At 42.3% G+C, this 25,236-nt stretch overlaps 3 protein-coding genes across 13 annotated transcripts in view; 1 reads left to right on the top strand and 2 right to left on the bottom strand.

The window, feature by feature from the left end:
• Window positions 1-4,804, bottom strand: part of LOC122570968 (neuroligin-4, X-linked) — a 261,432-nt gene extending 256,628 nt beyond the window's left edge. For 3 of the 4 annotated variants that reach the window (XM_043734044.1, XM_043734046.1, XM_043734047.1), the window contains exon 1: window positions 4,097-4,804. The gene's annotated coding sequence lies outside the window, so the exon portion shown is untranslated. Of the gene's footprint in view, window positions 1-956; window positions 1,046-4,096 lie in introns of those variants that run through there. The other variant, XM_043734045.1, reaches the window with a different exon arrangement.
• The window catches only part of LOC122570975, a 307,523-nt gene that overhangs the window by 258,913 nt on the left and 23,374 nt on the right, over window positions 1-25,236 (top strand). The gene's annotated exons all lie outside the window — the stretch shown is intronic.
• Window positions 17,206-25,236, bottom strand: part of LOC122570966 — a 55,689-nt gene continuing 47,658 nt past the window's right edge. For 7 of the 8 annotated variants that reach the window (XM_043734036.1, XM_043734037.1, XM_043734035.1 and 4 more), the window contains 4 exons: window positions 22,367-22,482; window positions 22,083-22,287; window positions 20,739-21,206; window positions 17,206-20,339 (listed from right to left, as the gene is read on the bottom strand). In XM_043734036.1, coding sequence (XP_043589971.1) covers window positions 18,248-20,339; window positions 20,739-21,206; window positions 22,083-22,287; window positions 22,367-22,482 — 2,881 coding nt within the window. In that variant the 3' untranslated portion in view covers window positions 17,206-18,247. The remainder of the gene's footprint in view (window positions 20,340-20,738; window positions 21,207-22,082; window positions 22,288-22,366; window positions 22,483-25,236) is intronic. The other variant, XM_043734043.1, reaches the window with a different exon arrangement.

The following is a 25,236-nucleotide window of genomic DNA, read 5'->3' as shown; positions in this document are numbered from 1 at the left end:
TTTTAATAGCTTCTGCGATCGTACGCGATGATCACGTTGGACCCGCCCGTTTAATCGTCGTAAATGATGGCGTGAGTCCAATGGCGATTTCGACGATAGAGCAAAATTTCTCCTGTCTACGTATAGAGAACGGCTCATTTATCTTCGACGACACACGGTGGAGCATGGATTACGTGCTTCGAATGCTTACGATCCCCTCTGTCGGGGATCTCGTTGGGAAAGTGCCGCAATATTCTCCGGTGTATGTTAAACTTTAGAAAACAGGCAACCTAGAAGAGCGGATTTCAATATCTATCGTTGAGACATCGATGGAACAAGAAGTGTTCGAGTAGCGAAGCTTACACGTAGATATGCAGCAATTTAAGTGACATTCCGCTCGAACAGACACAAAAAATGATTAAAAACGAGGAAATACGCTACTTAACGGAAGGATTAGCTGGTATCTTGATGCTGGCTTGAGTATTCTAATCGCCAGGTTTATCGATTGTAGAGGGATTCGATGGTCTAGTGGTCTACCGATAGAGATGTACAATTATCGAGGACTCTAAGGTTGAAGCGGTGTAGTCATCAAGTGCTTCGTGACTGAATATTGCAGTTGGTTGAAAGTTCTAATTGCGGCGTATTATCCACTTTGAGAACTCTAATTGCATTTCCTGCTACTGCAGCTTCTGAAGATTCTTTCTGCTTCGATTACCGAAACATCGAGTACCCTTTCATGACGATTTTCAAAAGTGTTATCGCTAATTATGTGCTTAATTATCGCGATACTTCAATCACCAAATAACCTTCCAGAGTCTTCCAGTCGAACTTTCAGCGAAATTCAACAAAACTCTCTACCAATTCATCCTGTATTTTATATTCGTTATTCGATTCGCATAACTCCATTTATATTCTATTGTGCGCTTAAATTCCAAGATCCTCGAATCCTTCTAAACTACGAACTGAATAAAGCTTACCGTGGGATGGTATACACACAAACCGCAAGTTTTGATGAAATGCGTCTCTCCAACGATGACTCGAGTAACTCGAGTTCCTACGTCTCGTAGAATCGAGACACGAGCATGCGTCTCAACGACAAGACTGAAGACGAACTGCCTCTTTGACTTCGCTCCCTCTAACCTTTCTTTGATGGCTGCTTCACGACTTCGTTCTCCTGAAACGGATTGCTTCTCGCCGCATAATCATACCCGAGGCTTGTTCCTTTCATTGCCGCCTCCGCTCCGATATTGATTCAACATCCCCTTTGTTTTGTTTGATCTAATACCAGCCAGCGTGAACGCGAGACTTAACTTTCCGGCCCAATACACTACCCCTCGAAAGATATTGCGTCTGTATCAATATCCAGTTCTGATAGCGAACGGTTGGGATATACCAGTGGGAATATTCCCTCCATATATCGAGCCGATATTTGTCCTGCGTTTTATCTAAATTGACGTCTCAAGCGACGTTTTTGCTGGTTTTTTGGTACTACCGTTAAAAACAAGCGAATTACTGCGAATTTTTAAACGAACGAATCAAACCGTATAGGAATCAGCTTACTGTGCGATTTAACAAGATTCCCGATATTACTTTCTATTTTTCGAGAACATAGTGTTTATCGAGTTCCATGTGTATCTACATACGCTTAGAAATACATTAATGATATCGACTGTTGAATAATGTAATTAAAATAATTACACGTGTAATTACGAATATTCTGAACGTATCATTTCATTTTGGTAACCCTTCAAATGTATATGGAATATTAAATATGTCTTTTAAATATTACATTACATTGTGTAAATTAATGGATTTCAATTCGGCTGTATGTAACCATGTTTGTCGTAACAGAGATTTATCCGGTATGCAAATATAAGCAACCACAAAAATATAAATATTTGTCGTGACCATGTCCCGTATCTCGTCGATCAAGTATGTGGATAGATTTCCAAATAAAAAACTGTATCGAATCCACGCTTATTTCGTGTTTTCAAAGGAATGTCTTCTACGATAAATTCGAGAGATTCTTAAACTGCGTCCTGAACAACTGCAGTGGTTGACGTTTCTCACATTTTCAGATGTTAACGTTCCGAAACGGACAAATCGTTGTGTATATTTGTCGACAAATGTTTGGCGTACATTTACAACTCGGATGAAAACTTGCAACTTTCCATCGAATGCTCGACGTAGTCGACTTTTAATTTAGGATGTTTCACGTTCTAACGAGGCGAATCATAAGCAGAGTATAAGTTTAATACCTCGATCGTGGAATACTTGATATCGACACGAAATATCGATACACTTGAATGATTAATCAGAATGAATCATGCATCAATCAAATACGAGATATTGAACGTTTCGCTACCAATTATTCCAAACTACACGGCGATTGTTCAATATTTCACATAGCATTGATTATAAATTAAAGCATGTAATGGAATCCGAATCGGCGATATAAACTAAATTGAATGAATTTTGGACAAACCAATACGGAAAAATATTATCGTGTCATAGCGAAACAGAAATAGCAATTTCGGAGCGTCGAAGAATCCTGGTTCGAGCTTGCGACTATGACATTCGGTACATCTCTACCAATCGAATGTCTAACTAAATTTTCACTAGACGATGCTGCATCGAATTCGACTCGATTTCACGTTTCGATTCGACTATGCAGCACAAGGAATCTAAGTCGAACTCCTCTTATGTATACTACACGTTACACAGAAATACGGTTGTATGTCTCCGAAACTAGTTAACAAAATTTGCCGATGCAACATGCACCATAAACTATACATATCTGTAAAAGGTAAATAGCGAGATTCGATTCACTTGCACGAATCTAATATCGGGAAAGCTAACAATATCTAGCAACAATTTTTGCAACTGGTAACAATACAATAAGTAATATCGTTCGACTATTGAACGCTAGCTTCGAGCGTCCGCCTTGTCGCATACCGATAGCATCCACTTCGTGCTTTTTTTCTTCCCGCTTTACCAACTAAGCGACATCGAAATTCTTCACGTCGAAAAGTTTCCGGCGCGAGTAATTAAGACCTTACAGGCGTGTAATGGCCGCATAAATCGGCCGGCCGTAACTTGTAATCCACTTTCGAGTTCGCGAGGAACATCGCGCCACCACCGCCACCTCCGCCGCGTTACACGTAAATTTCCCTGCCGGTTTATGCAAATTATTGATGGAACCCGGGGCTAATACATTGTCGCGCGTGCAACCGGAACCGCCGACGAACTCACACATTTATACAAGGGGAAAGGGGGGAGGGAGGGAGGGATGGAGAGGTCTGGGTGTCGATACATTTTCCGAAGGAATTACGAAAGCTCGCCTTCTTCCCCTTCCATTTAAATACCGCATAATAGCCCGATAAATAAACATCGCGCGATACCATAGCTTCGCAGACCGTGCGAAATTTATTTTCAACCGAGCTGGATCGAAAATACGACGCCAAGGGGGATGAGATCTGGAATAGAGCTTGTATGGGTTGCGATCGCGGGACCGATGATAAATGGAAATATTACCAGATATAATATACTATCGTGTTGAAAACTGGTGAAATATGATTTTCGGTTTATTCCCTGTAAAAAACACGTGTAGAATATGATTAACTGGTCGAGTATATGATAAAATATCATAGGCGTTCGGATTGAATTCCTCTTTATTTGAAACACACTGTATATACGTGCATATGTATAGAACGACAAACAATCAAAAAAATTCCGACAACCGCTCTAGAAGTAATGAATAGAGACGCGACCAAAGGGCCGCAAGAACAAATGGTAAAAAATATCGATGGCAGGACCGTTCGATGTATAGGCATAATTCTCGAATCTCAAGCGGCCGAGCAAAATCAGTTTCACGCAGACGCGCCGAAACTTGAACGCGAACGAGTCTCCGAGGCCGAATCCATCACTGTCAGCGATCCGATTGCATTAGAGAGACCGCGGGGCGGACGATCAATTCCGAAACATTCTTACCGTGTACCAAGTACTACTCCGAATACCGTACAGGCGACCGGGCGTTTCTGCTAATTAACCTGCGCATCTAGTAAGCTATCGAATCTACCACCGCAAGTGTAGAATCACTTTGTTGTCTCAGACTCACCTCAGATGCTCACGATGCTAGCTCCGCCGTGTCTGCACTATACAACACATATACACACGAGGAAGCGGGGTATGGTTGCACGAAGCACGCGATCCACGAGATTCCAATGTCGAAGGGTAGATCGAAGCTATGTTTTCGATACTCTCGTCGACTGTTGCTGAACGATTCGTGCTTGATTTGCATAAATGCTTCGTCGCCACGACACTGTTTCTCGGTTCCCGCTACGCGAATCACAGCTTCACGAAAATTATCACACGACACTGATGACCAACAAGCGAACACAATCACCGACTGAGAGCAGCTTTATATATACATATACATATGTATATATGTAACGAGCGTGTCACGTTGTCGTTCCACGATAGCCGGACTGTTCACTGTTCGCGCGAGTAACTCTATCGTTTGATCCAGTCTGTGCTGCCGATGAGAAGAACGTTTCCGGCTTGAACAACAGCCTCGAGCGGATCAAACGTCATCTCGTTGCAGAAACCCGTGCATCGTTCCGTCACGTTATTGCCGATACGTACGCGACGTGTCGCCGCGATCTGTCTCCGCGACAGTACACGATATCCGACTGAAATACTTCGAAAAGTAACACCGATATGCGCAAGACGAGGGATATATGAACACTGTGGCACACCGAGGAAACACGGACACGGAAACAACAAGCCAAGTAACGCGGTACACAACACGTAACGTCGCCTCGAAGCTCACGAGACGGACTACGGTACGAGAATGAGAAGGTCTGCGAGCATTCGCGCATCGCGACGCCAGAGACACCACGCTATCCCCGGCGAGGCGAAGCGCGCCACGGTCGATTCTGCGGTTCCCACCTACCGACCGAACTCAACCTACCCTTCCTTATAGCGGTTCTTTTAATTTATGTTACACATTTGCCCTTTTTTTGCCAGCCATTTATTTTCGATGATCTCCCTAATTTCGTTTCAAGTTTTTCGGATAGGAAGGGAAATTTCGTTATGGTTCTTGAAAATTTCGCACCGCTATATTTTTCAGTTTTCATTTTCGGTTCGGATCAATTTAGCATACATCCATGTAGTGTAAATATTTACTAGCTATTGAAAGTTATATATATATGAATTTTGTTCATTTTGCGTATGTTGAAAGTAACTGTTTGGATTGAACGTACGGTGATAGCAAGGATAATTTTCTATTTGTTTACGTTTTAACCCATACAACTTTTTGTATCTGCTAAAGTTTTAGAGGAAGCAGTTTAGTGCAATCCATTGATATCTTTGAAACAGGATGAAATATTCGAGAAAAAATGCAAAATCTAGTCTTGGATAGTGAAACATCGGCGAAGCTGATCGAATCGCGCCGCGCAGACTCCACTAGAGGAGAGACAGCTGGTATTGATTCAGTTCTACCAACGGAAGGATACTTTTTGGTAACTTTGTCGTATATCTAGGGACACTAATACGAAACACTTACAGATTGAAGTTCTTCAAATAAAGTTCAATCGATTTTCTTGAATAAATTTTACAAAAGGTACTCTTTTTGATTAGAAAAGCTGAAAGCAGCTTGATAAGTAGATTTACGTTCGGATCATTAATTAACTTTTTCTATTGAGATCAATGGTTCAATGTACTTTGAAAGTACCCAAGAATCGTAGTTAACACGACAGAGGTGCATTATTTTGAGCTAGGCCGATTCTTTTAAATGGAAAGTAATTCCAAGAATCTATCTTGTATCTAGAATCTAAAAAATAAGGTACTTTTCGACAAGTTTTTACAGGAAATTTGAAACGTCAAACGCATATCTTTCGATACAAAGAATTATCAGCCGTCCAATGGAAAATTAAAGCGAAAAGTTTTATTAGCCGGAAAGTTCAATGAATGAAAGTTCGCTGCAACTTCCCATAGAAGTTCCTTTAAATGCTGTTCCTTATCACGAATTCTTGTGTCGGCTGGAGTTACGATGGGTTTCAACGACGAAGGGGAACCGAGACAGTTTAAACGTTTCCTCATTCAACATGGCGCAGTTTTGCGCGATCACGGCGCGTGAATTTACCAAATCTCAAGGAAATATACACGACAAAGGCAACCAGATGTTGGTAAAGAAACCGCAATTTCGTCGCCTTTCCCCTCTGGTAGTTTTGTTGAACTCGGACCGGATTAAAATTTCATAGATTCAAGGCAGATTTCAATTTTTGATTGCTCCTCTTACAGCTCGGTTTTTCGTCCACACGAAGCATGACACAAAGGCGTAGTCTGCTAACTTTCCAAGGCTCACGGCTGTCTCTTAAGTTATCAAACTAAACTTCCTCCTTGCTAAAGCACGAGACCAAAGAACACTTAACCGCGGAGATTTTAACCAGGAATTTAAAACAATTACAACTTTCAAGTAATTTTAAATTTCCTTTATAAACCTCTTTTTAATATAATAAAATGCCCCAAGTGAATTTATCCATCATGCTCCAACTACACCCTGAATAGTGCTCTATCCGGTGATTCAAATGTCTTAAAAAGTCGTAGCCCCTCGCTACGCGTACAATACGTTCGAAAAAAACCTTCGATACGACCCATTTTCCCACCTTTTGGTTCCCACCTGGGGTTTCTAGGAAGAAACCGCATGTCTGGCAGAAGTTGAAGAATCCCGTCTAATATAGAAGGACTGCTGGATGACATTCGTGCGTCTTTCGAACGAAAGAAATAACGAAGTATTGTGGTGGCATTTGGGCTGCGCTTCCTATCCACTTTCAGCGAGTTTCTGTCTGCTGTTGTCTACGAAAAAAAAACCGCGGATCTTGTGGTATTTTTTTATCAAAATTCGCAGTTTTTACTGAAAGGAAGATTCAAGCGGCAACCGTCCTTAGTCGTCTCATGTTTTCGATGAATCTTCTCTTCTTTTCTTTGCACTTTTTATATGACATTGGCGTTATCGTAAATTTTATACGAATCGAAGAAGTTTTTAAGAAGATACGAGATATATCCGTGTTACAAGAGCTAAAAATTAATGGCCGAGGTAAAAGTTCCGTGACTAATACTTGGATATTAAAATGTGTACATATCACGAAGTGTAAACGAGCACGCGATCATATTTATCATGACGCTGCCAACTTCCGGATGGATCCAGTTAGCTGACGGGCACCTGTATGGCAGTCGACGCGAAATCATTTCGTGAAACTAGCAAACAACTCACGTGTTGGTGTCAGTTTCTTAAACTCATCCCAACGGTTGTTCCCGTGGCCGAATTGTTGGGACGTAGAGACGCGCCGGCTGGTTCAACTTCCGATCGACATCTCGGCGCACGGTCTTCTCGGGAGAATTTGAACTTACTACTTAGTTCTTGGTCATCTGCGAACACCTGTACCCGCAGTATTTTAATTAAACGCGTCGTCTATATCTATGTCTGATCGATAAATGACAATTGCTCGTCAATGAGAAAAGGTAACACGCTTCTCTCATTGTTGCCGTATTCCTTTTAGCTTCCACCGTTGTTCGTGCAACGGAAACAACATGGAGGTGTAACTTAAACGTGTTAAGCAACAACTGTACGAAATCCAGATCTTTATGGAGCTCACACATGGAACTCATTTTTATTCGTTGAGGAAGAGCATGGCTTTTACGTAGAAAAATTGTAAATGACGTCTTCCTTTATAATATCTAGCCCATTTTCATTTTGTTATTAGTTAGCGAGTATGGCTTTTGATATAAATAGTTATAAACTTTCTACCAGGATATTTTATTTTATTAACCGTTTTGTTGAAGTATTCTGCAAGGTTAATTTAACTTACATTAGAAATAACTTTCTACACCGCATACGTTGTTTACTAAATTCGTACACATTGTACAGAAATTCGATTATATTATTTTCGGTTACTAAAGTTTACATTTTCCTGAAATCAAATACCCTCTATGTTTATTTTAGCCAGCCATTTGATAATTTCAAAAGGCAGCGTTCTCTTTATACACTAAAACGAAGTAGCGATCGCGAGGATTAGAATTATCCGAAGAGTAAGGGTTTCACAGGGAATCACGGGAAACGAAGTCGACGTTCCGAACGTCGAACGGCCGCGGTTTAACGAGAGAAATCCTTGGGGATGTGTTCCGGAAAGGTGAGTCGTGGTCATCGAGCTCCTGGTACGGGATCAGTACAACGAAGGACGTGGCAGAAAGAAAAAGAAGACTAGCAGCACTACGACCACGAAGAAGAAGAAGAAGAAGAAGAAGAAGAAGCGCGTAAAGCTGACACGAGAAGACGGGCAACAGGAAGCTTTCGGCTACAGCCAGCCCACAATAATCCCCTCCCGGAAGATGAATCACCCTGTCGACCGTCTCTCAAGATACGCTGATGGCGAGATAGAAGCAACTGAAAGAAGGTGTCTGGCTTCAGAAACAGCTGCTGCCACTACCTAACGTAAACTCTTTGTGTTGGACGCGAAATTCAGCAACAGTAGCAACAGCAATCTCCAAAGTCCGAAGAAAATAAATGAAAACGCAGCGTGAGATTCAATTTAGAGGGGCGAAGGTGAAACAAGACGTAAGGCAGAGGGTGTAGGTAGAACGAAAGGTACCTCTGCGAAAGAATAGTATCTGACCGACTGTCAACTACTAGCCAAGTAATTCCGCTTCTACCACCGACCCGTTGAAAGCTCACTCGCCAGCGTTCATGTAATATAATTAAATGAAATTGCGCACCACTACCTCCTTTGAGTTCACTTGGTCAGCTACATGGAGCTTCTTCATCCGCCGTAAATAGTTCTAGAACGAGTACGCTACAGCTGCATTTTGAGAGAAATTTTGGGGGATGAAAAACGTGGTCGATATAGAAATTTGAGAGAATAATATGCAGAAACCGATTAAATCGATAAACGGAAATAATAGGTGGTCCTTAATTTTTGGTTTCTTATTGTTTGTTAGTATACGCGCTTAATATTATTTTATAGGTTCTCCATTCGTTTCAATATAATACATTTTTAATCATAAATAATAATTCTTTTACATAATGAAGCATGAATTCTGTGAAACATGCGTTCAAACAGTGCTCTTTTTATATAATACAATTTATACTCTGTCGAAGTCAAAGGGATAATAACAAAGGGAATGAGAGCGTAAAAAATGAAACAAACGGGAAATAGTTAAGAGAATGTTGATTTGTAATATTCTCTCGAATGGACTGTTCGTAATCCAATTTCTTGCAAAATAAGCCATAAGCTATATACATTAATGTAATAATCAATTACTTGTAAAACAAGTTACTGCAACTCTTTCGTCATTCTCGTTCTGTACGTTACGTGAAATTAATTCCACATTCGACGATGTAACGGTTCATCTGTAAAAAAAATGTTGACTGACTTGCCGAAGATACGGGAAAGCTAATGTCCTATGGAGATATGTACGAAACCCCAGAGAAAAGGGATTTGCGTCTAGTAACGGACTGGGTGAGTGACAGCAACGTTGCACCGGGCTCTTGTATCCGCTGCCAAAGTGGAAATAGAATGAAGCACGAGGGCTCCAATTCGACGCAAACAACTAAATAGAAATTTGTAACGAACGGCCAGCAAGGGAGGCGGAATGAAACAGAAACGAAAGCAAGTTTGCCGATGATTCAGATACGTAAGCTAGTTTTGGTAACGAGCAAAGGAAAAACGTGGATCTCTAACAAGCATCCCTTTTTCTCTGTCAACCTACAGCAGGGTATCAGCCTGATCGTTAGCACCGCTTGCACTAAATGTATAAAGATACTTCTACTCGTAAATTTATAGTAGCTTGCATATTTATTATTTCAAAATTCTTTCATCTCCTGACGTAAATTCGACAGATCTGTATTGAAATTTCTAACGTTGTTTCTTCGTTGCAATCGTATTTATTAGAAAATTTAAGTACTCTATGAAAATTAAATATCCCGGCATATAACGTTTTAACGAATTTATCCTCTTTTTTTTCTACCGGGAAGCTTTCAAGTTGTTAGCATTGAAGAAATCCCCGAGAAATCGTGCGAATTTTCAATTTCTTCCGCTCTAAAAAAACAGGATTTTCATCGCACGGAGGAAGCCGTGGATAAAGGGGGGTTGGCAAAAGGCGTCCCGATGAAATTCAAAGTTTACCAAGCGACGGGATTACAGCAGGAGGAACATTAGCTTGGCTCCCAGCATCGCCACATTGCTGGCCGAGTCACCGCGATGAAAATATTGCTGGAGATTTCATTATAGATAGACGACGACCGTGTCTCCAGAATTGCCGCGTCGCGTTCTTTCGTCTATTTCTTTTTGTCTGCCACTTTTTTGCCGTCTACCCGTCCAAGTCTCTCGTTCCCTAGGCCGCTCCATCATTCCCCATATGAGTGATTTTCAGAGTTCTGTATTAATTACCTATCGAAAGAACCACTGGAATGTCGACGATGGGAAAGAAACACCCACGCGATTACAATCCGCGGAATTCTAACCGATAAACGGAATCTTGTTGTCCCGTTTCGTGTAATTTACGCCTCACGAGATCCTGGAATTTCACCGCTAGCTGGAAGGGAAGATTTTTGCGGCAAATCGGAACGTTTTAGGTTCAGCGGTAATCGTTGGGATGATCGATGAGTTTTCGCCGATTGCCCACTGGTCTCGTCTCATTTCACTTATCCAGGGTACCTTTATGTGTTGTAATTTGGTGTAATTTATTGCTGCTTCTTTTGAAATTTGATACATTTATAATAATTTGACAGCCGCTTATTACGTTTCTTTTCATTAGGCCAATCCTCCTTTCTTCCACTGCCAATGAATTCATTCCGTCCGGTTCGTTCTTTTACAGGGCTCCAATTTATTCGAGTTTTATCGAGCGATCACGCACAATTCTTAAATTCCGAACAAAGAAATTGGTGCGATTGGCCGTACGACAAGCGAACTCTCGCCATTTCGTAAATTAGCGGTCGTGAAAATTTTATTTGGGTTTTGACCTTACGGTAGCATTTTCAGATACGATCTCGTATAACTCGGCACTCAAATGGTACTTACCCTTGGCAAGATAAGACATACTTTTACGAGGCAGCCAGATCGGCAGCGAAATGTAGAAGCACGAAGTGAAGAAACTGTCCATTCCCTGAGCCTGAAGGAAATTTAATTTACGAACAAGATCCATTCCGTCATGTTTAAACATGAGTAGGACGCGCGAGGAAGATGATCCGCCCATGAAGGGCAAAAATAAATTCCAGAGAAAGTTAAAGTTGAGTTAAAGGGAAGTTAAAGAAGAAGACTGCCGGTCGCTCGAAAAGGACGGCTATGATTCTTTGTAAGCTCTAAATATTAGGGTCTTCAATTTCTACGGTCGCTGTAATCGAATCGGGAAGCCATGAAGCAAGTTGGTATATCTGCCAACCTCAACTTTTAATATAAGTACGCCCAAAAATGATGGTTGCCAACATGGTGTATGAAAAACGAAGAATAATTATTACTTGCAGATTATCCTTCTGTCCCACATTTCCAAGCAATTAAAAATAAATTCAGCAGAGCAACAGGAAGCTATTTCGTGGTTAATGACTCAAGGGACTGAATTGACACGTGCACGATTTGCAACGTATACACGCCTTGATCTTCCTGTGATATACAGCGAATACCGAGATTCGATAACGCGGTCGATCGATATATGTAGATCTTACCGTCTGGCTTTTGAATGCACGTAATCGATATTATCTAATTAGCGAAGGTAATATCAGCGAGCGATCAAACGACAAAGGTGATATAGGTGAACGCAAGAGGGTGAGAAAAGAAACGAAACGTTCAAAAACGTAGCGTTTTCATGATTTACAAACAGATCGGGTCGTTTAGTGGCGAGCACCGAACTGCTACGCCTCGCAGATGCGTTTAATCACTCGAATATCCGATAATCGATATTTCCTGTGGATATGTCGTTGGGAACACCGGTCGGAATGCTATTGCGAGGTCGCGAGATTCTCTGGCGATCGAGCCGCGAACAGTGTCGCCGGAACGCGCGTTCCTTTCGTTCTCTTTCTTACCACCACCCGCTTTTCAACACGTGAAAATAATCGACTGCGAAAATAGAAAGTTCCAACGAGAAATTGAACGCCCGAAAATGTCTGGTTATTTGCTTTTCCGTTATACCCCTGTGGCGGATGTTTACTGAAACTTTTGCTTGAATTTCTATTCTTTAAGTTCGAAAATTGCGCCAGGTGAAATCAAATTCAAATTCTAACTTTTTAGTCTGTAAGGAAAATCACTTTATTTTTGGAACGTTTAATTTTAAATGCAAAGTCATCGATGAATGCGCAAAGGACAACTAGAAGCACAGCTGTTCGAATCTCAACAGCGGCAAAGCTCCTGGTTGAACTTTCTGAAAATGAGCCCCTTGAAACTACCTTCCTTGGATCCATTCCGCTTTCCTCCTCCGTGTCTGCGAAATTACATCCCGAAGCAATCGAGACACAAATGATTAACGACGTATCAACACCAACAGGAAACCGCGTACATTCTGGTGATCTCACGTATTCACGGAGAAATTGATCGCGAAGCACGAACCACCGATGTCGCTTGTCGTGAAAGAAATCACGAAATTCTGTCGATAGAAGCCAGCATTAGCGTTTGCTCGTCGTGGTTTTCGAGTATTTTTCCGTGAACGAAAACCTCTGACTGCGATCGTCGACGATATTTCTCGACTGGCACTCGAACTATGGCTGATTAAACAGAGTTCAGCCCCTTTCGATGCGTTCCCTTTGAAATCTAATTAATCTGACATCGCGCACGATCGTTACCGCGGACAGTTAGGTAGTCTAACTAGCAAGTAGCCGGCATTGTCTCGACAACAATGGATATCTCTTGAAGCAGAAGCGGAGACAGAGGCCTGTTCTATGGCCAGCCGACCGGTACAAATTTATTAATTGGCTCAGCTTCGAAGGCTGGGAATTAGACTACCACTACTCTCACCGAACCCGCTACGGGACACGATAACGAGAGGTCGATCTACTACAGGACTATTTAGAGGCTGATTTGCACTTCGAGGGCGCTGATTATACTGCAGAATGATTTTAATAGATCCCCTTCACGCGGTCAGGCAGCCTTGAAATGGATTTCCTGAAGCACGCTTGTCTCCTCTCTTGTGATTTGCCCTATTTACATAGTAGTACGAAATTATTTCACTATGAAATTGAAGTTATTCGAAGAACGAATTATGTTTTGACATGGAATTTTCGTATAGAACTGAAGCATAAGAAAATGGTGCTCGCGTAATTTGTTTATTTACTTGTTTATTTATTTACATACGGGTATAAATATACATATAAAGGAAAAACCCTTTGGAATAACCCGTAATACTTAAGACTGAATTCAGCTTACAAATGTCGGATTTTACAAACGGAAGCTAATAGATTATGGATTCGAATTTCGAATTTCTAAAACTTGGGCAGATTGTACCCGAATTAAGGCACCATCGATATATACGAGGCAGAACCATCCGTAGATTTATAGATTCTTTCGTAACGTGACGCTACTCAAAGTCTCGATTCCGAATAGAACCAACTACTTCGAACGACATTTGTTTTCTTATGAATAATTCGAGCAACCAGAACACCGGGAATAATTCATGATACGTGTCTTCCATGTCAACCTAAGAACGTTATGGATTTATAGGAGAATCCGGAAACTTGCTCGTCCCGTGGTAAAGATTCCTCAGCTTCCGCGCTTTTTTCCACGCCTTTGTTCTTTTTGTAAACGCGCTCCGACATCGTAACTCCGGCTAAGGGTCTAAAGTATAATTCTACGAGGTAGAATTTCTAGAATCCCATCGCGAGAATCAAGCCTCGACTCTAAAGACCACGATCGCTCTGATACTTCTTCTTTCTCCGCGTCATTCTACCGTTGAACGTTTATCAACCACGAAACTGCATCGTACATCAAGTGGACGATGGGTCGCGTGTTCGTCCAGCTGACTGGACGACAGTTCCGCGATGTCACACCCACGATATAAGCACTCGTTGCCACTAATCCGCCCCCGTCAGGCGAAAGGCCAAGAGTTGTCTTGCAATTACGGCTTTCCAAACTGCTGCGCCCAGAGGCTACGTTACGCTGCACCGTAACTAATGCTTGGTAATCGTTCGGTTCAGTTCTCGCCGTCTCCTGTTTCTCTGTTTCCAAACTCTCCGCCCATTCCGAGTGGTGGCTTCACTGTCAACCCGTACCCTCGAATTGTTCAGCTATTTGCTAGCAAGCAAGGCGAACGAACGGATGTATCCCTCATTATCGGATCGTTTGTCGCGGCTGCACCTGGCTCTCTCGGTTTCCCGCTATTCGACGCACGGTTTTTATATCTCATTGACTCGCAAAAGTGTGAAGTAGAGTTATTAGAGTTCTGGCACGGATGACGAGTAGAGCGACGATTTCACTTGTTCCAGATACTTCTCCTCGGAGTGAAAAATTTGTTCGTGGAAAGAGACAGTGTGATCATGCTAGTAATAGCGTTTAGCGTTGAATATCATTTAGCTTCGTGATTTTTAACGCGCGTTGTATTCTATATCGTTCTTTATGTAAAACGACGTTTGTTTCGAAATTTATTTACGGGACAGAGAAGAGCCTGCGACATTACAGAAGATATAACGGAACAATGATACTTCAATCAACCTTTGTGCAATCTGTATGTTATTTTCGGAAATAGACGTTCTACTTTATCTGTTTACGACTAGAATCATTTTTATTTTTATATATTCCTCTCAGAATAAAGTGTGTCGGAACGAAATATTAAACCGCCGAAAACATTTTCGCGATATTTTGAAAAGTGTCTAGAAAATTTGTTTATCTGGTCAACCATTCCAGATCGCCGGTTCCTTCTTTTAGCCGACAGCGTTATCGTTTGTAAATGATTTAACAACAGTAACGGTGACAAGCGTTTTTTCACCGTTTCCGCTTGAAATTTGCCAATTTCAAGCCAGCAGCCCGGAGCACATGCATATCCGCGTGTGCAAACATCGAAGCCGAAGAAGCCGGGAGCGAATCGAATGTGAAACGACGTTTAGCAATGCAAATTGGCCCGATGCAGCCACTAGATATATTTTCCCGATGTACGTTCGCGCGTACGTGTGCGACTTACATGCGCGTGAACCTTCGAGACTAGCAGAAGCGCCATTTCGGCAATCGATATCGCGTTTCCTTTGATGTATCGCAAGCCGCGAATACAATTCCGCTTAATTTGCAAAGGCCTACGAAACTCAGTAATCCAATTCGACAGCGTTTAACTTTCCTTGCACGGTCAGAAACTGGTTACTCGTCGATACTCGTTATTACGATCGATTGGATTACCTCTTTTAATGTAACTTTTTGGAAGGAAAGATGAATCCTCTGTTCTTTGCCGAACTAAAGGTACTTTAACTACGCGCTATCAGTAAGCAGAAACTTGTCTCGTGAAAGCCACGTGGCCCCTTCCATTAAACGTCCGGCGAATTTATCAAATCCGCGCCATTACACCGGCCGGCAAATCGAGAGTTCATCCCCGACAGTCCCGAGACCCCGAACTTGCTATTCTATCGACGCACCAAACTTTCGTCGGTTACTCTTCGATGCTGTACAACTGCAGCTCTATGTCTCATAGTAAACAATCGATAACTATGACGTCGATAACTTTAAAATACATATCCCAGAGAGGAAATACGGAGACAGAGACGAAAGGGTTTTTGTTTTTGAAAAGAAAAATTAAGTGAACTATGCAGGTGACTGACTTGGAAATGGAGGAAGGATAAAAACATGCGTCTATTACCAACATATTGTGCATAAAAAGAGCGGACGAGACAAGATGAAATTTTACGTGATAAATAACTGGGAATTTTCAGATCCCATGGGATTCTGCATAAAAAGCGTAAATCGCGGGATATAAATCAAGACCAACGTACTTCTTTCCTTATTAAAGCCTATCTTTCTTTTTCGTATATCAATTATCAATAAAAAAAAAAAAAAAACAAAACTGGACAAATCTTACGGATAAAACTAAGAATGGAATCGTATCTATTAGCGTTCTCCATTTTTCGCTGCGAAACGATCGTTCAACTTTTTTTACGCATTACGGAACACCATTCACGATTGTATAACTCCCACGTCGTTCCTTCGAGAGGTACAGGTTGGATCTTTGGAAAAATATCCGCGAATTTTACCACCACCTCGTCGTATATATCTTCTGGACAAATATGACAAAGAGATATTTGCACCGTTCGTGCGGTAAAGGACCCTTAAAACATCACCAATTCACTTGTATTTCATTGTTTCAACAGCAATACACATTTTATGACACAATATTCTCGTGTGCGCAGCCAGGACCATATTTCAATCGAGCATCGCTGGTAGCGTACATCGCTTTATCGATCGATTTCTTTTTTAACATAGAAAAAATCTACATACAAAATAAAGAAGGGAAATACGAATTGTATTAGCCTCGGATATATATATATATAAAAAAATAATGTGAACAAAATTAGTACGAGAGACCAATGTTCAATGGTAATTGTCCAATGTTCAATGTTCGATCGTCCACACGTGTATTTAACTATCTGTCACGCAGATATTATATTATTACGATTCTTTACGATGTTCCAGCCTATAGGAAGCGACCAAGTTGCGGACATATGACTAGAATAAGAATTGAAAATGTAAATAAATCTTACTGGCGATGCTTCACGTTGGATTCGTTCGCGAAACGGATTTGTTTTTAGCTATTGTCAAGGATATAGTCGCAATTGGTCAGACAGAAATGGTACCGCGTGTAATCAGGGGGAAAGCTGGAATGAAATGAACTTTTCTTTATCGGTCGGCAGGGAAATCGCATTACTCTGGTAGAACTTCGAGAATCAATTCGATTCACAAACGTACACGGTGTTACAACGGTTTGGGGTACGAGTGGTGAAGTCGGTAGCCGTTTTCACGTCGTTTCCAACCCCCGTTCCCCTTTCCGCCAAGCCCTTACTTCAGACAGCTTCCACCTCCCGGCAACGCTCTGTGACTTATAGACTTTGTTTTACTTAATAATAAAGTTCCGGTGGATAAAGGTAAAGTTGCAAGATAAATGGTACGCCAGCCGCGTACTGAAAAATGATAACCAGAGACTCGCCGCGACACTCCTCTCAGGGAAACACTTTCAGCCCACGTTGCTCCGCTAGAAAAGTATGAAAATCGTTTATTTCAGCTTCGTGTACATGTTAGACCGAGCGAACAAGACGTTCGATAACGTGGTAAAAAAGAAGGAATTATTTAAACGAGAATCAGGTAAGAACGGGAATCTAGATAAAAAGAGAAAAATGATCTTTCAACATTAAAAAGAAAACGGTAGGATTAAAAAAATAATCGAAGGTAAGCAGCATTTAGCATACAGATACGTAACTAAGGTACATATAATCTTAAATTGTAATTGCTAAATTTTAATTAAAGATTAGGTAGCGATGTTTGAGAGAAAATTTTAATAATGTTTGAATTCCGAAAAGAAAAACCTACGAGAGAAATAGGAATGTCGGTTATACAATGAACGATTCTATGTGAAAATAAGCTCGTTAAACAACTGCGGTTAGAAAAGCGTATCACGTCCGAAGAATTTGTTTAAAATTCGCTGGTTTGTCTTTCATCCAGTAGCAAAAGATTCGGGCGAACTAAAGTCTGCTCTGATAATTGGTAATATTACTGAGAATGGTACAAAAAGATTGTATCTACTACAGAAATCATATTATTTAAACATTAAAATACTAGGAATCGTATATCTAAAGTATGAAAAAAATTTGCAGATCATTTCGTTGTACTAAAATCCATTATTATACTGGGCATTCGTTGTGCCACTACGGAAACTAATTAAGAACCTCGATCACAATTTCATTAGCTTCCCTTTATCTTTCCACTCGACACTCGGCATTTCATATCGGCTGGCCTGCTCGTAACTCAAGGGATTCGAACCTCAAACGACATCTTATCGCACTCACTTTCAATTTTATAGTCCCCAAGCTTTACTAAAGTCATTCTTCTTTCTCCACCACGTTCAAAATTCTTTTCCAAAATTGTATGTCCAGTTAGACCAAAAATAATTGCCGTCCCTTCTCTGTTTCAACTATCATCACAGAATTACGGCTTCAAGCGGACCATCAGATTACCGATTCCAAACGCATAGAGCTACTCAGTTGAAAATACGTAGCTGAAGTTTAACAATGGTACATGAAGCACGCGATAGACGCTTCCTACTTCCTGTTCACCGGCTTCTTTTTGATCGTGCCCGTATTCAAGGCTCCGTTGCTCGACTCTGTGCTCGAACACTTCTCGCTCTCTTTCCGTTGTAACATCGGAATGCTCGACTTCCCATCGCAAGCTACGGACACGTTCACCACTTTTCCGCTGGCCACTGCCTCCACCCTGTGCACGATTTCCGTTTTCTCAGGATACGAGGAGATGGGTGGCCTCTCGATTTCGCCCGAAGGCTCCTCCTTGCGCCTGGAAAACGATGGAATCCTCGTGATCTTCGGTTTCTCTTTTAGAGGTGGCTTTTCCCTCTGCTCCGCTAGCTTGTCCCTGTCGATGCTCTGACAACTTTGTTCCGGAGGTGGAATGGCAGACACTTTAGGAATATTTCTGTGATCCCTGGTCCTCTGCAAACTGGACGTAGGTTTGATGATAATTTTGGGTTGCTTCATGCTTGAGGACGAAACTTTGGTATCCCTGGCCGTAATTATTATTCGTGGTTCTTTTCGTTCTTGGCTCGCGATATTTGATAACTTGGAATCGGGAGACGAACACGAAGTTAACGAATCTGATTGCAATTGTTCCATCGAGCTCATATTAGATCTGCTGGACGTGTTCGAGTCTAACGGAGTACCGAATTTAATTTCTCGGTCCAATTTTTCATCGGATGTGGCGTCTGCTAGATTCACCACGATTTGACTCAAGTTCTGATTCGCCTGTCCCAGAAGATTCCCAACTCTAGGCGTGATAACGATTCTTGGTTCTATTCCGGGGATCCTGGTGTCCCAGTTCGAGCCTCCAAATTGAGCCTGTTTGTTCATTTCTCTGCCAGTGATTCTTGGTTCCGACAACGCCGTCACTATACAAGTATCGTTTCCAGACGGAGACGATTTGTACCAGTTGGGATTGCCGATCCCGGACTCCAGCAGAGCAATCGGATTCCCTATGTCCTTGTCCACGCTGTGGGAGGTCGGTTGAATCGTTTCGTTAACGGAACACACGGGATTCGAATAAATAGTGTCGACGCTTCCGCCGGCTTGCGTTCTGGCCCTATCTATCCTATCATCCAAAGAGTCGATGATACTCGGATCGGAATTGTTCTTCGTCGTATAGTCTTGCCTTCTGAGCAACGGACCAACGTGGAGATTAGTAATGACAGATTCCGGCTCCTGCTGACTCTCGTTCTCCTCTGCAAACTCGAGGCTCTTAGAAGGACCAAATATCCTTGGGGGAGGCTGAGGTGGCTGATGAGAGGACGAATGCGATCCACTTCTGTAATCCTTCAACGAACCGACGTGCTGCTTGGACGCAAACAAGCTACTGGGCGCTGGAAGGGACCGTCTTTTCTCGATGTCTGGCAGAACTTTGGGATAGTTTCTGCGCTTGATCGTCCTCAGGGCTTCCTCCGGGCTGACGCATTCCCTCTCTACCGTGGGCTCCCTACAGGTTACGTTTATATCACAGCTTGGTGGACTGTTGGCGCCGAATGTAGTTAACTTTGGACCCATCTTCATGTAAATTTCCTCGCTCTGATCCACGGTCGATCCGTCAGGATTCACTGTCAGCTCGGGACGAGGTAAGCGGGATTTCAATTTTGGGTTAATCTTCGCGTAAAGACTGCTTGCGCTGCCAGAATCAGACTCGTATATCCTGGGTGTGGAGAAATTCGGTTTCACGCTCTTCAACACGTTTTCCATTGGTAACGGATCGCTCTTCGAGTGATGATGCTCTATGACAACCACTTGAGGAGTTGTCTGTAACTGGCTGAGATCGACTATAGGATAGTCGATATTCTTGTTGAACGGATCGTCCGGTTCGACGCCCTTTACTAGCTCTATAGGCACCTGGTTCAGGATCGATTCGGTTCTTGTCGCGGGTGTGGCATCAACAGCTACGGAGACCTTTGGGACCTTTGATTTCTTGCCAGGACGTACGACCAGCGCCGGATCTTTGTCGTAGATCGGCTCCTCTTTCCTTTCTTTCGATAGTTCTTCTTCTAACCTTTTCTTCTCCACTTCTTGTTGTTTCGTTAGCTTGTCCTGATGCTCCTTTTGCAAGGTTTCTCGCGTTTTCCTTAGAAACCTGGGGGAACACCTTTTCGAACACAAATATACAAACATTCGATAAATAGAAAAATCGATGCTTCCTTAAGGGAGATTTTATGAATCACGGGCCGTGCACGAAGGAAAGAAATTTTTCAATGAAACAATTTTTCGAAACTTTCGCGTCCGATCGATTTTTCCGAGACTAGTAAAACAGTTGGCTAAGCAAATTTCCACGACGAGGAATCGAAGATCGAAAACAGTGGTGACCGTAGCAGTGATTTCGATGAATCAGCTCGCGTCTCAAAGCAGCAAAGTCTTTAAGCGAAATCGTTGATCGGATCACCGACTGTTCGACGAATTCCTAAGAACACTCTTACTCGAATCGACACCATTGTCAAACTGTCCAAAGAAGCTGTTCCTAATTGATTCGCTGGTCGAAACCACCTACCTGTGCACGATCTCCTGTTGTATCCATTCCCTAACCTTGACGTGAGTATCAATAGTGGATCCAGAGTTCTGTCTAGACAATTTCGAGCGTCTACCAAAGTTCGAGTTGTTGTCGTACGCCTTGTCGTTCTTTATCACGTCGTTCAGATCCGGCTTACTGTCGCTCTTGTAACCAAGCTCTCCATAGTGGTTCTCGAACTTGTCCGATTTCGCTCGTTTCGAATCCTCTCTCTGACTAACGCGTCTTTTCACTCCAGTCCCTTTAGCTTTCGCGTCGTGTTTCTTGCAATACAAGTAGACGAACGCCGTGAAATTGATTAACAAGAACACCAGTCCAAAACCGACCAGCATAGTGATTATGGAGGAACTTTTTGGCATGCTTGGCTGTGGAATCGCTTCTTCGTCCGATTGCGAGGAAGTTGTAGTGTCCGCAGTCGTCGATGGTTCGTAGCGATCGTCTGCCTTAAATCTAACGGATAAAAGGCTTATTTGCTTTGTTTCCGAGATAAATCACGAAAAAAGGAAACGTTAATTTTTATCGCTGTATCAGGGACGTGTGCAAGTGCGAAAGTTTTGGGAACTGCGGGTGTCTGCACGGAAGCTTTCATCACCGGAGAGGGTAAAGTTGTATGGTTTCATGAGTATACGCGAGTTTAGATCGGAGTTAGTTAGGTAGTTTCTCAGATTTGTACGGCCTTGTACAGATATTCATAGACAGGATTGCGAGTAATTCGATAAGGTGTTAGAATTTAAGCGGTTACTTGTTCGGAGGAATTCAATCATAGCGCTCGTTTGTTTGTCGAAAGTGCGGGTCTTCTGATAGGTTGCTTGCTTTCAGGATGTTAATGAATTATGCCTTCTAGTTCGAAGTGAAATTAAAACTTTGAATAAACGAATGTTTCGCCTCATTGTACGCAAGTTTGAATGAATTCTATTCAACCGGTATAATACAGACAATTTAAGCGGCCCGAAACAAGCAAGAAAGCAGGCGCGATGGCGTGCAAGTGACGTTTCATTAATGTTTAGCACACGGTTGAAAAACAGTCCCGAGATACCGCTTTGTATAATGCGGCACGAAAATGAATATGTCTAATTTTTCAATTGACATTCGCGTTGAATTTTTAACGAGAAAAACGCCGGATATAAACACGCGTGTTACCGGTAGAAATTTTTACGATTGTCAGTCGTTAACACGCTTGATAATTAAACGATGTGTTGCGTACACGAAAATCTTCACGGTTGTGAATTTATTATTCCTAAAAGAGCATTCATCAGATATCTACCTCGTACGGATCAAACTTGAAATTGAAATTATTCCTTCTTAATCCAAATCCTCGTTACAAACCTGGAACCATAGCTGTCATATTCCGTACTTGCATTTGCATACTTTCCGATCCCATCCGCGATGTCGAGAAACTGCGGTCTTGGCCCTTTAGGTCGAATCGGCAAAGGTGTGCCTTTGCCAGGAGGACGAAGCAGGTAGGGTACGTCTTCGTTCCAGAATTGCATCTCTGCAGACCGGTAGTGCCTACCCGTACTCGGTGGAATCGCTATGTTAATTTACACTTCGTGTATTCGTCGTAACAACCATCAGCGTGATTCATCAACAAGACAGCCTTGTGGACTTACTAAGATTAAGGTAGGTCTGATTTTGTGGTTCGTACTCGGGCCAATCGATATCGTATTGGCGCCATTCCTTCGGTCCATCCGTCAAGTAAGGATATCGCTTTGCGATGTTTGGGTTCCTAATTTGCGAACAGTAATCAATTGGAAAAGTCTTGAAGCAAAAGGAAAACAAGATTCTTTAATTTGTATAAAAACAAGATTCTCCGATTCGCAACGATAAATCGTTCGTTTGCTTTTCGTATGTTTTTTGACCGTTTATTTACATTTCTTAAATCGTTCGTTTATATACTCTGAGTGATTTGATTACATTTCTCAATTGTTTGTTTACATCGACTCTGACAGTTTTGAACGTAAAAACACACCCTTTTCCACACGGTTTTTCTGTTTCCCCTAAACAACAAAGCACAGTACTGCCTCGAAGCTTGCTATGTTTTCAAGAAACAGAGCGTAGAATAAAATATGGAAGCGTACGAAGGTCCCCCTCCGCCCTGTTGTAAAGCACTTTTATCAACGAGATTACAAGCTCGTCGGTCGTTCTCGCGGCTCAATCGGAATCGAATTCCAGAATGAAAACCAAAATTGCGATTTCGCGATGTTTTCAATAAAGTTCCGGCAAGAATCGTTCCAGGTAGCATTTCCAGGCCCTGCTGCTCCGACGCGCGCGAAATGATATCGTATATCCACGCTCGGATATCGGAAAAGCAGTCCAATATCGAAATTTTGATACACGGTAACTCTACTCCGTTTCTGTTACGCGATACTCGCGCGTTCGAAGGAACTTCTGCCTGGAACGAGTATCTCAAAGGGAAAGAGAGAGAGAGAGAGATGGAGGGAGAGAGAGGAAGCCATTCTCCGGCCAGAGAACACCATGATCCCTGTCCCGAAACGACTATGAGCGTAATTTTACCGTTCACAGTCGAACGTTCCTTTCTTCTACGATTTCTACGCGAGCATAAAATTCAACCTGATCGAAACTGACGATCTAAACGAAACGTCATTGACAGCTGGGGAAATATTTTCTCAAATGTGAACTAACTCACTGATCAGGAACGAAATTCAAACTGCATCGATCGTCCCTGTCTCGGAGCGAAATTGTCAGACTTTGTCAAGGATCGTTTCTCTAGAATTCTTTTCTCTTTATTAGCTATAGCATAAGGTAAAGATGCACCACGCCCTTCGTTTATATATTGTACGCATGGGTGCAACCATCGCAGGTATATTCTTCCAAGGAGGCGTGACACCGTGTCACGCGCAATATCGATCAGCCGCTGTCACAAGCCGTGTGGAACACACGTGGCGTCTACTTCGGCCGTCGCCGCCGACACTGCCACCGCCACCGCCACCGCCACCGCGTGCATTAAACAACTTTGTTTCGCTTAATTGGATCGACCCAGTTCCTCCTGATTCACCGCCGTGTCGCGATGCATATGCATTTCTGTCCCGGCAAAAAAGTCTCCGGTTGGCAGCAGGAAATCGAGGATAAAGGAATGCGGGAAGTTTTGACAGAAACGAATCTCGCTGATCGAAATGAACTATCTCTTCCGTATGTGTATGAAACGATGATCCTGAAACCGAATAGATCAACCAGTTGCAGAAAGCGTATTATCGATTCGGTCGATCGTTTGTTGTTCCCAAGGAAGTCGAACAATCGTACAATATGATATCTACATATAGGATCGTCGATACGAGAACACCGATAGGATCGACGAGACGAACAAAAAGGATGACTCGCAGACGATATTGCCGGTAGAGTTCGTTTCCGAAAATTATCTCCTGACGCGTGCGATGAAATACGAGAGAAATTTCGCGCTTTCGAAGATAAAACAGTCGAGTCGATTGGCCCAGCCCGTGGTAAAACGCCCCGTACCTTCTCTGCTCGAAATGAAATGTGCTTGTAATTTGTATATATAGGTAATTTACTTGTATGGAGAAAATTAAAATGGCCGACGTATCGGATCGTTAATTCAGCAATAACCGGTGTCAGAATAACGAGGGTCAAATTACAGGCAGCCAATTTTATCGAAAGGAACAGGATCGTTGTTGCATTATTTCAGTCCGACCTTCAATTTCCGCTGTATAACGATTTTTAGTTACTCTCGTGCGATCGTTCTGTCTGAATTCGTTCTGTTCGGCTATGTCCGACAAAAAGACGCTTCTTTCGAACGCACCAAGTATACAATTTCTAACAAATTGCACAATTGGAAACAGATTCTCCGAATTTGGAACTTTCGTGGGATCGATCGCACCTAGGTACATCTATCTTCCAAACGCAGTGATCTGCATTCTCTTTGAAGTTTTCTGAGATTAGAAACAGCTCTCTCAAAATTATACCGCGAACGATCAATAAAACGGAAAGATCGATCATCCGTCACTGCTTAAAGCCCCCCAATTTCCACGATACTTTGCCCATCATTGAATATGCACATTCTACAGTCCTAATATTCCGGTCCTAGCTAAACGCGCTGAACGGGGAAGAGTATGCCGCTCCTTTTTCACACGCAGGCTTCGCGATGAGTTACAGAACAACACGTACGCATAGTAAATAACAGAAACGATCGAACGAGGCTCGCAACTACTCCATTTAACCTACGTTTTAATTATCGCGCCCCATTTAACCGGTGCACGTTTTAGTCATCGTGATTTACGATCTACGGATTGAACCCTCTATCTCGGAGCAACTCTACCGAAAAGATGAACGGAACATTTTATGATTCTTCGTTCCACGATTCCAACGACCATTCTCAAAAGGATGGAAATTTTGGAAATTTACTTTTAACGTTGTCCCAGATTTAATTTCTATCGTGAAAATTATATTATTTTTCAATTACCACGTTCCGAAAAATCCAGCTTCGAATAGGTAACATACCTCTCGG

The sequence above is a fragment of the Bombus pyrosoma genome, linkage group LG9 (assembly GCF_014825855.1).
Source record: "Bombus pyrosoma isolate SC7728 linkage group LG9, ASM1482585v1, whole genome shotgun sequence".
Taxonomy (NCBI): Eukaryota; Metazoa; Arthropoda; class Insecta; order Hymenoptera; family Apidae; genus Bombus; species Bombus pyrosoma.
This window is presented reverse-complemented; position numbering and strand designations above follow the sequence as displayed.